Source organism: Pezoporus wallicus, unplaced genomic scaffold (genome assembly GCF_028554395.1).
Source record: "Pezoporus wallicus isolate ANWC-B61680 ecotype Strahan unplaced genomic scaffold, APGP_CSIRO_Pwel_v1 contig_7842, whole genome shotgun sequence".
NCBI classification, from domain to species: domain Eukaryota; kingdom Metazoa; phylum Chordata; class Aves; order Psittaciformes; family Psittacidae; genus Pezoporus; species Pezoporus wallicus.
In genome coordinates this window covers 344,815-359,964 of record NW_026638766.1, presented here as the reverse complement: position 1 = coordinate 359,964, position 15,150 = coordinate 344,815, and the positions used below count along the sequence as shown (strand labels likewise).

The window sequence follows — 15,150 nt, the reverse complement described above, 5'->3', positions numbered from 1 at the left end:
CAGCGAGTGCCTGGTCACGGTGACGCAGCACAGGTCTGAAAGCCAAAGGCACGGCCTCTCCTGTCCATGAACTGAGCAGGAAGGGAGCGGGAACAGAGGGAACCACTGGCAGCACACCACCTGCACGGGATAAGCAGCGTCTGCCCCATGGGGACACAAATACAACATAGCTGTTAGCTATGGATGGACTCCCCCGGCATGCTCAAATGCACCAGAGAGCTGCAACCCGAGAAGAGGGATGCAGGCAATGCAGCATGGCTTTGGAGGGTGTTTTACAGGATGGAATCTGGACCTGCTTATGTTAAGTCACTTTTCAGTTTGGAGTCTGCCAGGAGACATCTGAGGTTAGGAGTGACACAGATGGATTAGGAAACAGCAGGAAGCTTCTCTTAAGAGGATGAAATGGGCATTTTGCATTCACTGGCACTTACCTCCTGCTCACGTTGAAATATTACAACACGGCCCCCCTTGTCCCCTGTTGCTAGTAGTTCTCCAGTGTGATTAAATTCAACTGTGGAGATGATGTCAGCTGGAAAGAAGACAAAGACAATTTAAGTAAGCACAGACTGGCTTTCACAGGCATCTAGGAAGCACCATTCCTTGCTCAGCCACATGCCCTGACAGCACTTCGTTCCTTGCAGGATCTCCATAAATCCCCATTTTTCTGTTGTCTATGATAATAACAATGGCCTCAGCATCTTGCTGCCAGGAACCAAGACCTGCTCAGCAGGGACTGGGCAGGGACTGGCATTGGATGCAGAAGGGGGAGAATCCAGGGGCTGGTAACTTGTAACCGCTTTGATCCGCAGTGTTTACCCCTGGGAGCCGCTCGTGGTGGGATTTATTTGGGCTGGTTTTAGAAGCGTGTCAGAGGTTAATTCCACGGCAATTGCCGCCCAAGCGGTGTCAGCACTGCCTGGGGGCAGCTCCAGCAGCCGGGGCAGGGGAGATGCGCTCTGTTCACAGCCAGCTCGCTCCTGCCGCAGCCGCCGGCAGCGCTCCCTTCCCTTTCCCCTCTCGTTCCTGCCGCCCACCAGCACAACAGGGTTGCCAGGACCCCAGCACCACCGGCACCCCGGAGCCCCGGTGCGGCGCAGCGATTCCTCTTGCTTGTTAGCTCTGTCACGCGCCAGCAGAGAGCCAGGTAACACGAATTGTCCCTTCTCCCTCCTGTGGTTTTTATCCCTCTTGGATACGTACTGGAAAGTTACCAAAGCACATGAGAAAAGATTCAGTTCAGAGACTGGCACAGCCTGGCAGCTGCTGAGAACCCTCCTGAGGGTCTGGCTCCAGGATGCCAGCCAAGCACCCACCAAACACATGCCCTGCGCCATGGCAGATCCCAGACCAGGAATCTCAGAGGCCCTTCCATGGCGCAGGCTCCCCAGAGCAGCACAACCTGCACCCCAGGATGGTGCCTCAGCCCTGCCAGTTACTTCAGCAGGTCTGGGGATCAGAACAGCCCCTGGGGCAGGTAGAGCCCAGCAGCCACCTCATCTTAAGATACCTCTGCTCGCTCACCAGCACACACCCCTGCTCACCAGCACACACCCCTGCTCACCAGCACACAACCCTGCTCACCAGCACGCACCCCTGCTCACCAGCACGCACCCCTGCTCACCAGCACGCACCCCTGCTCATGGTACGTATGTATCTGGTTTGCATTATTTAACCTTCTCCATCACCTGCTGTTGCTTTCAGGTCATTCAGCTGCCAATGAATTGGAAATCACTGTCCATGCTGCAATGAGCATCTGTCAGATGGCAACAGCACCTCCTGCATTGCCCGGTCAAGGGATCACGGAGCCAGGCACCACCAGCATCCTGGTGCCAGCCCAGCCCCACCAGCCGCTCACTCTGCTCCTGCGGGGAAGGGGATGCAGGCCCACAGGACATCCTGGACTGGCTACTGGATCATGCCCATGTGGGTTTGAGACAAGATAACAACAGAGCCTGGCTAACAACATGCTGGCAGACCTTAAAAACTCTTCACAATTAAAAATACCTCTTGTGAGGGGAGTTATTCAACCCGACCCAAACCCCACCACTGTCAGCAGGACTCCCCCAGCACCCATCCCCACTTGAGGGCTGGGCTCCAGCTCTTCTCACTAGTACTGGGTAGGAAAACATCCCCAAGGGGTGGAACGGGAGTCTCTGAGAGGTGCCCATCGTGGAGCACAGTGCAGCACCACTCCCTCGCAGAGAGGTCTCTGAACAAAGCTGCCCCCCCCAGCACAGGCTGGTCCCGGGCTGTGCCGCTCACCCCAGCCCTGCTCTGGGGACCCACGACAGGGTGGTTGTTAATTAAAATCCACTCGCACTGACACAATCAATAACTTATGTCTGTTGCTCCCGAGGTTCCTGCAGCAGTTTTGTGACAACAGAGAGGAAAAAAACTCATCTCCTGGTTTTGCTTTTCCATTTCCTTCATCACCTCCTACACGCTCAGTGCCCCGAATGCGGGAATTTAGAGAAAGCTGTTTCCATGGAGACGCTCCCCGCGCCAGCGCTGCATCCTCATCCTCCCTCCACAGCGCCCGTGATCCTTCATGCTTCCACACTAAAAATACCAACGCCGGGATTTGATTTCCGCTGTAGCGATACAGTTGTATCAGAAAAATAGGAATTTATAATCCACACACACACGTCCCTCTGGGTGTGCAGGGAAGGTGTGATCCCCATCAGGAGCGGGAGAACAAACCCACTATCAGAAAGAGAGAGCTGCATCCGGTGTGAAACCTGCATCCCTGGAGCAGCCCAACTCAGAGCAGGGAGCTGCCCACAGTGCTGCCCCTCTCCTTGTGCCCACCAAGGCTGGGTGCTCTGCCCCTGCTCCTGGGGCATCCCAAGCACCTTGTCCCCACTCCTGGAGTATCCCAGGCACCTCACCATTGCTCACGGAGCATCCCAGGCACTCCGTGCCCACTCCCATCACATCAGTGGCTGGCATAGGGCAGCAGCTCACGCCTGGCATGGTCCGGGACAGGCTCTGTGCCCCGTCCCAGCTGCGTGGAGCTCTGCTCTCTCTTCTCTCTTCATGTCTCTGTGTAGCTACAGACAACGCCCTTCCGCAGGATGGGAACAGCAGCTTTCCTCAAGGTAAGTGTGACCAAGAGGCCTCGCTCAGCCCTGACATGGGACAGAGCACAGGGAATGCTTCACCCCTTGCTCTGCTCTGGACCCAGCCCTGATGCTCCCCGAGACCTGCACTTTTCTGTAATGGAGCACATTCTGCAAGCCTGGGTGTCCAGGATGGAGAAGCAAGAAGGACCTGATCCCTGTAGCCTCTCCCTGCATCTCCCTCCCCTCTGGCCGCTTCCAGCAGGACAGCCTCTTTGGAGCGGGCAGCCCATGGCCCTGTACCCACACACTGGCCCAGGAGCTGTGCACATGGCACTGTCAGGACAATTCCTTCCCTGGTTCCTCAGGGGTGCAGCTCTGCCATGCTCAGGGGGCTCCGGACCTCCCAGAGCAGCAGCATATCCCGGCACTGCCGTGCTCCTGCACTGGGAAGGGGCTGGTGCCCGCGGCACGGCTCCTGCTGCCCCGCTCTTGTCATCATGGGTGTAAGTCACACAGTGGATGGCACCGCACACAAAGCCTCCAACTCTGCAGATGAGAGTAAATTGGGAAGCACCGTAAATAACAGCAAATCAGGCTGCCAAATGAGGGAGGATTTAGATCATTCAAATCCCAGGCTCCGAGTTGTCAAATCCAGTTTAATGCTGATAAGTGTGGGATAACAGCTCCCTGCAACTACGTCTCTCCTCTCCCCCATGTCAGCGCCTTGAAGAGAGCGAGGGCAGAGGGGGGTGTGCTGGGTGGGGAGGGCACTGTGGTACAGCCTGCTGCTGGTGGAGAAAGCAAATGGGACACCAGCAGGGAACTGGGGAACAAAATCAACACCTGCAGAGGAAACCGTTCAGGTGGATGAAGAAAGCACAAGGAGGGCATGAAAAATTGGTGGGCCTGGGGGGGGAAATGAAGGACACAGCCACGTCTGGCACCGTGAGAGCCACCAGCCCCACCATGGGCCCTCTGCAGGGTTCTCAGTGCAGCAAAACCCCATCTCTGCATCCACCCCTCGTGGCAAGGGGTGCGCCCTGAGCTCAGGAAGGGGGTTTGAGGAGAACACAAACCTTCAAGTGTCCACAGAATAACGCAGCACAGCCGGAGGAGGAGCCAGTTCCAAACCCAGTGACAGCCTCTGTGTCCCACCTTGTCAGGAACTGTGAGACCCTGCATTTCACTGTGTAAAAGAGATACCCCCGCTCTCCCTTTCTGCCTGCATCTCTTAAAAATGAAAGAGATAACGGGGTGTTAATAACCCTGAAACACACACACTGTCAGCAACGAGGAACATACGCTGAATGTCAGAGCCTTAAATGAAGCCTTGCAGGGTTTTGATGGGGAGTTGTGAAGATACCAGCGTGCAGGCTTGAACACTGAAAGGTATTTGAAAGGAGCCGTGACTTTTGTTACAGTACAGACTTACAACAGAAGAAACCCCAAACCCAACCAGCAAACAACCCAAACCCAGTCCCAAATGCAAATAGGCCAACCCTGCCTGTGGTGGGCACCAACTGGCCACCAAACGGAGGATGCTTCTGGGGCCAGTCCCGATTCACACCCAGGGGGACCTGTGCCCCAGGAAGGCACCCGAGGAGCCGTCCTGGGCACTTGAGGGACCTGGGATCCTTCCAGGTTCACACTGGGTGCGCCCAGGACGTCGTGGAAACACCCCCCACAAAACAAAGCACCCAGCAGCTCCACAGCGGAGCCAGAACCCCAGGTCCCATCCCAGCAGGCAGAGCAGAAACCTCATCCAAGGACCTGGATGCAGCTTTCTTCCCTGCCTGTGAAACCTGGAGCGAGCAACCAAACCAAGGAGCACTTTGGAACCCTCAGCTACAGAAAAGACAGGCGGAAGAGGGAAGACTGGACAAGGTGATGGGGCTGGAAGGGGACAGGGAAGTGCCACCCCAGTCCCACCAGAATGGGCAAGGCGCAGCTCCCAGGGTGACACTGGGCTGAGCCCAGGACATCAATCCTCCCTTAAACCGTGTGGTCCATAGCGGTGGGAGGGAAGAGGACAGCAGAGATTAAGCTGGGATCTAATGGCATGCAAAATCAGACATGATTGACCTGCATTGATTTTTCCCTGCTGATGTGAATGATAACCTGGCAAACCAAAATCAATTCCACTGCATTAAGCCCAGCAAGGACTTGTGATCATCAGCAAAAAGCCCTGAAAAACCACTGCTTGCTGACACCATGAAGCGCCACATGGCACTGCATGGCACGGCACAGCACAGCATGGAACAGCACGGAACGGAACAGCATGGCATAGCACAGCACAGCACAGCACAGCTTGGCACAGCATGACATAGCACAGCACAGCGCAGTAAAGCACGGCACAGCATCTTCCCAAGCCCTCCATCCCAGCTGGGCTGGGGCTGCAGCCACAGAGGGCCGATGGCCTTTGCAGAACACCATGAGCACCTCCAGGCCCTGGGAAAAGCCCAGGCCTATTCTTCTGCCCCATCCTGATCTGTATAGTCTGCAGGGATCAGATGGAGTCATGGCCCCCAGTGAGACCTCCCCGCAGCTTGGGGGGGCTGGACACTGCTGGGGACAGGTCCTCATCATGACAGTGAGATGCTGCAGAGCCGGCGGCAGCTGCTGCTCTTCCCCAGAATGGAACAACTCCCCTAGATCTAAGTGCTAAGGATACTGACACATTCAGGATTTCTCTGCCCTTGTTACAGCAGAGAATAATTTAGTGCCACCACCCAGACAAACGAAACTCCATCTGGTAGTTCCCCCAGCACAGCACTGCAGCATCCCCCACTGCAGCGCCTGCTCAGAGTGTCTCCATAAAGGAATGTGAATTCACATCCCCCACCATCCTTGCAAGGTTTAATTCACTGTAATGCTGGAAATGAGAGTTCAGGAGGAAATGCTGTCATGGAAGTGCACGAAGGTGCACAGAGAGCAGCAGCTCCCGTGGTCCTGAGTGCTCTGTCCCCATCATGGGGTGGCAACCATTGAATGCTCCTCCAGGGCTGAATGCAGACAGCAGAAACCACACAGCTTCAAAATGCAATGGGTACGCCATTAATGGAAGTAGAATAATCAAATAGAAAAGAAAGCCAACAGCAGCTTTCAGACAGAAACAACTCAGTAGGGCACTTGGCTAAGGTACTTCTGTTCCACCCCAATGCGTCTTGACTTCATAGAATCACAGAATCCCAGACTGCTTTGGGTTGAAGGGAACTTAAAGCTCATCCGGCTCCAACCCCTGCCATGAGCAGGGACACCTTCCACTAGAGCAGCTTGCTCCAAGCCCCTGTGTCCAACCTGTCTCGTCACACCTGATGTTACAGGCACATGGGGTGACCCAGGGGGCGGGAGCCTCCATCCCAAGGGAGCTCCAGGACCTCTCCCAGCTGGAGCAGAAACACGTTCATTCCCACCCTCCCTCCTCAACACAAGACCCAGGAGCCGCAGGGCTCCAGCCCCCTGCCTGGACACGCAGTGCGGCCACCGCATGGGTCTCAGCTGTCCCTGGCCCTGCAGGGATGAGCAGGGATGCAGGAGAGAGCAGCAGGGCTGCTCCCAACAGGGCTGCCCCAGCCCCGGACACCGGCGTCTGCAGCCGGCTCCTGCCGGGCCTGCGCGTGCACATGCAACAGAGCTCTTCTGTCGGCGCTGGGATGCACAACTCGTTAGCTCATGGATTAATGACGGTTTTGAATTGGTCAGGCCATGAGAACCTCACAGAGCTGCTCTACATACACCTGCCACGGGGAACAGTGTGCTGATCAAGACCGTTAGCGTGGGACCCAGAGAATCTCTACCAGTGCAAATAACGCTTCTCACTGGCAGAGGAGAATGAGAGCTGCTTTATGGTGCCACAGAGCACCTCACCGCAAGGGAGACCTGGATCCTCTGTGGGCAAGCGAGTGCTCCTGGGGCAGGATGGCCCAGCCTGTGCTACAGGGACCAGCTCTCGACCCCCTGAAGACCCCAGCTGAGCAGTGGGTTGGGGCAGGACACACACATCCTTTTGTCAGGGGACTCCAAGGTACACAGGACAGAAACCTCCGCGATGTGGCTGAATTGGCCTTAGGAACAGTAACAGAAAATCCAAGTCTGCTGGCAAAAACACGCTCCTGAAATAAATTAGACTTTGCAAAAAGTACCTGAGCATCGATCGAGTCCACTTCATCCTGCCCACACCATCGCCCTGAAACACCCTAAGGATGTCTACAAACCTCGGGCTCTGCACCAGGTTTGCCACGAGATTGTTTGGGCACTTCTCACTCATGGACATAAAGGAATAAGCAACCCAGAAACAGCCTGCTTTGCAAATGCCTCCCCAAAACCTGTAGTTTCCAATGACACCACTGGTTGCTGAGACCTGAACAGCTGACACAGGAAACACAATTCACAGGTATGAACAACACCCACCTCTTCTTATTAAAAAGATCTTTATCTTCAGCAAGAATGCAAAGACTGCTGTTCTGGCGAGATCAGCATCGTGGTGACCACGACAGGAACCAGCTCTGACCAGCGGGACATACACGTGTTCGCAGGTTGTTGCCTTGCACACGCAGGAAACCCCACTGCATGGACACCACTGTTAAATTACTGTGACATCAAAAGGGTCGGTGCAGCACCAGGAGGGATGCCTTGCCAAAGCGCTCAGCATGCCACGCATTCTGTCTTTCTGGTCATCCTGCTGAAGCCATCTGTTTGCTTATGAGCAAAACCCATTGGTTTTTTCATATTCTAATTAGAAGTACCCAAACGTCGGCTGCGCGAGCACGGTTTGGAAGCAGCAAGCTTTCCCCTCATGTACAGCAGCTGCTTCCAGCTCAGCACCAAAATTTGTTACCGTCTGGCACTGATGTCATTCTGTGTCTCATTATTCCAGGTTGGTGCTCCTGGAACAAGCTGAACACAGCAGCACAGCACTCAGTGACCACCCCAGAGATTTGCTTCTGCAGAGCTCCAGCTATGAACTGGAGACTGCAGCCCCCTGTCAGGTACAGCCCCAAGATATTCCCTCTCTAAAGGTGAAAAGTCATAATGAGGGTGACACCTTAGAATGTATCTTAGAGAGCAAATACAGTAAACCCCACTGTGGGAAGAGGACAGTGCTGCAAGGGGGACCTTGTGCAAACAGGGTGGACCCATTGCAGAGTTTCCATGAAGACACCCAAGAACAGGAGCACTGCTGGCACCAGGCGAGGGAGCTGGAGGAGAAACACCACTGTGAGACATGGGTGGGTCTGGCATGCACTGGGAATGGGAAAAGGCAAACAGGGAATACGGCCAGCAGAAGATAAAAGCCTTCTGCATGGGGCAGCTGAGTGCTCTCAGCCAACACTTAACCTATGTAGAAAGCATGCATGGGGCACGTGGCCTTCAGAGAGTGAAAGAATGTGCTTAATATTAATGGGCTTGTTCAGCCTGGAGAAGAAAAGACTCCTTAAGGGGAGACCTTAGAGCAGCTCCAGTGACTGAAGGGACTGCAAGAACCCTGGAGAGGGGCTTTGGACAAGGGCCTGTAGGGACAGGCCAAGGGGAATGGCTTTAACCTGCCAGAGGGGAGACTGAGATGAGCTCTTAGGCAGAAGCTCTTCCCTGTGAGGGTGCTGAGGCACTGGCACAGGGTGCCCAGAGAAGCTGTGGCTGCCCCATCCCTGGCAGTGCTCAAGGCCAGGTTGGACACAGGAGCTTGGAGCAAGCTGCTCTAGTGGAAGGGGTCCCTGCCCGTGGCAGGGGTTGGAGCTGGAGGAGCTTTAAGGTCCCTTCAATCCAAATCTGTCTGGGATTCTGTGGTTCTATGAATATCCCAATTCTATATTTAGGGGAAAGCAAACACACTTGCAGCTACATACAGACAGTCCCTGGCATTTGTTGTGGAGATCTGAATTTAATCAGCTAAAGAAGGCTTAATGCAACATCTGGGCTCTGTCAAGCAGGGAGACATCACGACAGGATTTCTTTCCTGATGGGCGCAGTGGTGCCGGGGATGCTGCCCAAGGGATGGGGCTGTTCCCGCGGGGGGAACACTTCCCATTGCTGTGCAGGACACTGTGCCGGTGGCTGACACTGGGATCTGTCACCACCGCGACTCCTGCGTCTGGGCCACAAACCCCTGCAAGCAGGGCAAAAACACACCTTAACCCAGGACACCTTGACAGAGCCTCTGCACGGGGCCAGTCCACAACACACATTGTGTCTGCTCCGCTTAAAGCTCATCATAAGCTCGATTTTCTGCCTACTTTAACACCGCTTCTAAGGGAAGCTGGATGTCTGCGCCATCACTTCCAATCTGCCCCTGGAAGCTTGTCTCAAGACATTTTCCATGCAGTATTTTAATTAAACTTCCTTTCTTTCAGTTCAGTGTGGGGTTCATTAAGTGATGTTCTGAGCCACTGAAATGAATTGCTTAAAAGTAATTTGCGCAGCAGCTGAAGGAGGAGATTACAGCTATAAATGAGCCCATCCCTGAGCCGTGCGTTTTTGCTGGTACCAGTTTGCAGCGTGCAGAGGTACATTTCTGTACCTCAGCACCGCCTGATGTCATGGCTCAGAAAACGTAGTGGGCACCAGCCTCTGTAGAGTCCTGCCCAGTTCCAATGGGGAGCAGATGCCATTGTGGTGCTATGGCCCCAGCACCTCCAGGAAGAGCTGAGCCCGTGCTGCCTGGGAGCAGAAAGCCCTCACACATTGATTGAGCTGCTTCACCCAGGAGATGGCCCATGATCTGTCTCAGTAAGAACACACTCTGCCCTTGCTGATAAGTAACAGAGTATAAAAATACTTGGGTTAGAAATTGCAAGTGCAAATAACAAATATTTCCTTTTGAAACCAACAAGGAATCCCATGTACGCACCCGGCTGTGCTTAAGTAAGGCTTAAGTGTGCTTAAGTAAGTAACATACTGCAGGAATACCTCCTCCTGCCTGCCCAGGAAAGAAATAACCTTGCTTACTTCCCTGAGCGATAAATCACTGCTCAATCCATGTCTGAAATAGAGAGGTCATGGTCGTCCTATTTTTAGGATCTGCTAGGTTGTGATAACAAGAATTCGTCTTTAGCATGGGAGAACTAATACCTTGAAGCTGAAAGATGTCCACAGTCAGATCCCAGCTAGGCTGCTAGTCATCACCATCCTCAACAAGAAACACAGCAGAACACTGGAGGACCCTATACAAGACTAGAGGCACCCGCTGGTCACTCTCTGGCAAAGCCTTTTCATCAGCACAACCCAGTCTGGTCATTTTGACTCAGCAACAGCCAGGATTTCAGGGAGCTGAAGAGGAAGGATCCTTGGAGCGCTCCGAGTTCTCCTGCTCCTCTGCTGACGTGGGTCAGAACTGAGCTGGGCTGTGGGCAGGAGGTGCTGGGTGAGCAGTGCCCCCCTGCACAGGACCTGAGCAACCTGCACCTGCAGGGGCTGAGCCCCCGCCACGGCCCCGCAGCACCAAGGACCCCTTGGCTCCTTGTGCATTTGAGGACACCCCAGCACAAACTTGCTCGTGTCCATTCTCCAGGTGAGCACCCCAGACCGGCTCCTGCATGCAGAGTGAACTAGCTCAGGATGTGCCCCCCCAGCCCGCTGTTCTGTCCACACTGGCAAATTCCATTGCAGAGCCCCTGCTTTTCATCTCTAATTCATCATTCCACCATGGGGTTTGTCCCCTTGAAAGGACAATTTATTTGGATTTATTTTAATCTATCTTTCCTGGGAAAGAGCAGACAAACCTTGCCTGTTATCAGGGAATAAACTCTGGGATGTAACATGCTTCCAAATGGAAGCACGGATATTCATTAGATCGAATGAAAACCCTCTTCCAGTCAGAGGGGATTTAATTAAGTTGATTCTGACAGGGAATTTGCAGGTCTTTGCTGGGAGCTCTGTTTCTGGTGCCTGTATCACTGATGCTACACACAGTGCTTCCTGAGGCAGCATTAGTACCAAAACATTTTGGACAAAATCGTTACGTTGAGACAACACTGGCGTTGTTCATCCACCAGGGTGCAGGAACTAGCGCTCGAGATGAAGCTCCTTGTTCCTAGCGAGGTCTTACAGCTAAGGCAGGGGCTCCTGCACCTTTTCCTCACCCCTATGTAACTCCCAAGAGTTAGAGCCCCACCCCAGAGAAGGTGCAGAGCAGGTTTTGTCCTGTGCCCACACGGAACACGGATGTGAGTGGTGCTGAGGAGTGTGGCTCCACACCTATCCCAGGGGAACAGCGTGGCACCACGTGCATGAAGATGTTGTACACAAGCCACAACACGAGAGGAGGAGGGCGAGGGTGAAAGCTGGCCCCGACCCTGCCGTCCCTGCCTGACCCGGCCGTCAAGGCTGCCCCAAGCACTGCTGGTCAGCACCAAACAGACACAGTTATACAGGAGACAACAGGCCCACTGAAACCCCGCAGCAATAACCAGTGTGTTCCCCCACAGCCCAGCTTCCAGAAACAATTTCATGGCTTTGCAGATCACCACCACCACCACCCCCCAGTGAGATGAGAGCTGGGTGCCCCGTCTCTATTCCTCCCTGCACTGTCAAGGAGAAAGCAGGTTACCAGATGTTACCGTGACCTGCCTCATGCTTATCCCAAGACAAGGCACTGGGTTTCCCCCTCCTCATCAGGGACGGAGCACACAGTCGGGGGGCCAGGGAACAGCATCAGACCCCAGAACAACCATTGCAGCCTGGACACCAACCACTGCAGACAGGACACCCCACGCTTGACAGAGTCCCCTCCAGCACGCTACAAAGTGAAGGACATGATGATGTGGAGTTCAGTGCTGGGAACCTGCTCCCCACTTCCATGAAATCTGAGGATTGCTTCGTTCCAAATGGGACACGCAAACTGCACTGTGGGCTGCGAGCCCGTCTGGGCGCCTTCAGAGGGAAGAAGTGAAAACCCTAATTAACCTGCGGTGCTGGAAGAAGGCCCTGAGCGGGTCACAAACCAGGAGACAATAATAATAACCCCCCCACAACGCTCTGGGGACACAAAGCGATCACAGAGTTGTTATTTGGCTGGGTTTCACACTTCATTAGCATACGCATAATTTAACGAGTGAACGTGCCGAGGGCTGGCAAGACATAAGAGCCACTTTCTTGAAACACGAACTGTAAATTGGGACGGCCGCAGTTGGATTGTCGTCATTGTTGTCCTTTTAATCATGATGGAAAAGCAACAGACATCAGTTCTAGGCCTTCAGCAGAAGGAACCGATTGCCAGGGACGGAGGAACACGCAGAGAGCTGCTTTGGAAAGGCAGCCTCAACTCTGGAGCAGGGCTGAATGTGGCCCAGAGCACCCAGTTGTACACAGCTGGCAAAGCAGTTTAACACAGAAGCACCCCGCTGCACAGCACCCTGCCGCACATCACCTCACTGCACAGCATCCTGCTGCACATCAACCCACTGCATATCATCCTGCAGAACACCATCCTACAACACATCATCCACTGCACATCATCTCACTGCACAGCACCCAGCTGCGCAGCATCCTGCAGCACGTCATCCCACTGCACATCATACTGCAACACATCATCCCGCTGCACAGCACCCCACTGCACAGCACCTCGCTGCACATCACACTGCCACACATCATCCCACTGCTCATCACCCACCAGTGCACCAGAGTGAGGGGTACCCTCAAACGTCACTTGTGTGTGAGGGTGCAAAGAGCTGTGGTACCAGCAGCAGGGGAAGGGCCGCCCCCAGGCAACAACTTCGGAAGGGTGGGAGGGCTGCAGCTTGTGCCCTCCAAACAGAACACCCATGGGTGCTGCTGCTGGGCCTGAGCCGCAGAGACAAGGGGCTTGGGATGGGGGAGCTCTCTGGTCACCCTCAAGCATTTTCTTTTTCACTTTATGGCTGAGCAGCCCAGCCCGTGTTTATTAACACCTATTTTTAATTCTCTCCAGCGTACGCTGCTTTACCAACCCCTTTCTTTGGGACCTGGTTTCTCTGCCTTTGATCTGCTAATTGATTTGCATCATCTCCAGCTCCTTTTAGGCTGCTCCTTCATGCAATTCACTCCTTCACTGCCTGGTGCACCCCAGCCCCCTTGCAGGGCTGCCTGCCCCCTGCCCAGCTCGCCATGAGCCATCAGCCACGCGAGCACAAACCCTACACAGGGCTGCACCAGCACAGCGAGAGCGGGAGGCTCAGCAGAAGGAGTCCTGAAGCTCAGGCAGAAGGGTGGTTCCAACAGCGGAGAGATGAGACTTTTGCAAAGAAATTCACTCTCTTGCTCCTTTCCCTGCAATCTGCAGCAGCCACATTTCCAACAGCTGCTCCCGGCTGCAGTTTCTCCATATTTTAACAGATGTTCTGTTTATGAACCTGCAAGAGGATTTAGGACTTATGAATAATGCCATGAGGTCTGGGAGATGTTTCCTGATATGATTAACTGATCACGGGCCATTTGTTTTACAACAAAGATGCTCAATGATCCACACACTGATTCATCCAGATCCTGCCTATTGTAATGGTTGACATCTCCCTGGTACCCTTCATTTGCATCCACACAAGGATGGGAGGGACCCAGACCATGAGAGCAGGTCCCTGCTGCTCTCCATGATCATCCATTAGCTAGGGCAGAATCGATTGGTAGGAGACCCAAGACTATGATGAGGGGAAACAGACAACTGGCAAACTAGACTTCCCAAGTAAAGGGCTCTGGTGAAGTCCTGATTTCAGGACACCCCTCATTGCTCTGCTTCCAGGGGCACTGCTGCACATTTCACCCATGTTTCTGATCGTAGATATAATAATATTTGCTGCAAAGATACTAGGCATTGCAAATAAACTAGGGGGAAGCAAGTAACAGTCCTGCCATAGTGGAACACTCGGTGCTGGTGCTGCATTGAGGCAGCATGTGAGAGCTGGCAAGTGCATCTCACCCTAAATAAAAGTGGAACTGACAAATGTACTTTAATTGTCCAAGCAGCTGATGGCAAGTACCTGGCATCATCCGGGTGACACATGTTTGCTTTCCACAGGCACTTAATTTTGATCAGGAAAGGCAAAGGCTGGTTACTGCAAAAGATCTTATTTTGACTTTGGCTCTAATAAATGAACAAGAACTGTTATGGCTATGAAAGAACGTTTGGGTTTCTCCATCCAACGAAACGCAGCAATGCCCGCCTGGCACTTCACGTTGTTCTGTTTTGTTTTGCTGCAGTACTTTGAAGTTGAACTTAGGAGTATGAGCAAAGCTACCGTGAGGGTAATAAATTATGCAAAACTATTAGTGCTTGGAATGCCAATGCTTTAAGATGATGCAAATAGGCACTTTTTGAACCTCTGCTAAAACCCCAAAGAAGCCCTGGGACCAAACCATATGGTTCACATCAGCTACCCTTAGCAAGCTTAATGCTCCTGCCAGCCAGCAAGGATTTGGTCAATTAGTTTATTAATATGTTTATGCAAACAGAGGAAAAGAGTTGGGGAAAGTTTTCCTGAGCTCTGCCCAACTTCCGAGTGCCACAGGGCTGAGACAACCCATCCACAACCAGCAACCCCCATCAGCATCCCACTCGCCAGGCAGAACCGATGCACCCATCAGATGGATGGGGCTCCAGCAGAGCTGTGTCATACCAGAGGTCAAAGGGAACTGGCAAAACCTTGAAATCCTAGAAGCCATGAGCAGAAAGCTGCCACATCAGTTACAGCTCATTGTTCTAATTCCTTAGCTCAGGACAAGCAATATCTACTTACACTAATTACTTCTGGTTTGGGCACAGACCCTTTACGCTTGGATCAAGGTGCCTGTGAACAGCAGTCTCTGCCTGAGCAGGCTGTGGGTCAGGTTTTATATGCTCCGAGAAGATTAACTTTATTCCTAGTGAAGAATTTAATTACAGGAGTGATTAGCCAAGGGCTCCCAGTCAATAGAGCTGCAGCAGGAGCTGCACAGCAGCGTGTGCACTCCCCTGTTACATGGGAAGCTCAGGAATGGTGAAACTGCAGCGAAACTGTTTGGGTTTGAAGTGATACCAGCAAGACCTGGATCTCCACAGGCCAATTACAACATGCTGACTCAAGCAACATTCAGCAGGGCTGGGAAGGGGGGAAACCAATAAAAAGACAGCAGGAGGCCGAAA

At 53.4% G+C, this 15,150-nt stretch overlaps 1 protein-coding gene across 2 annotated transcripts in view; it reads right to left on the bottom strand.

The window, feature by feature from the left end:
- The window catches only part of PPP2R2B (protein phosphatase 2 regulatory subunit Bbeta), a 60,006-nt gene that overhangs the window by 15,581 nt on the left and 29,275 nt on the right, over positions 1-15,150 (bottom strand). For both annotated transcript variants that reach the window (XM_057412396.1, XM_057412397.1), the window contains one exon: positions 432-529. In XM_057412396.1, the coding sequence (XP_057268379.1) occupies positions 432-529 (98 nt within the window). The remainder of the gene's footprint in view (positions 1-431; positions 530-15,150) is intronic.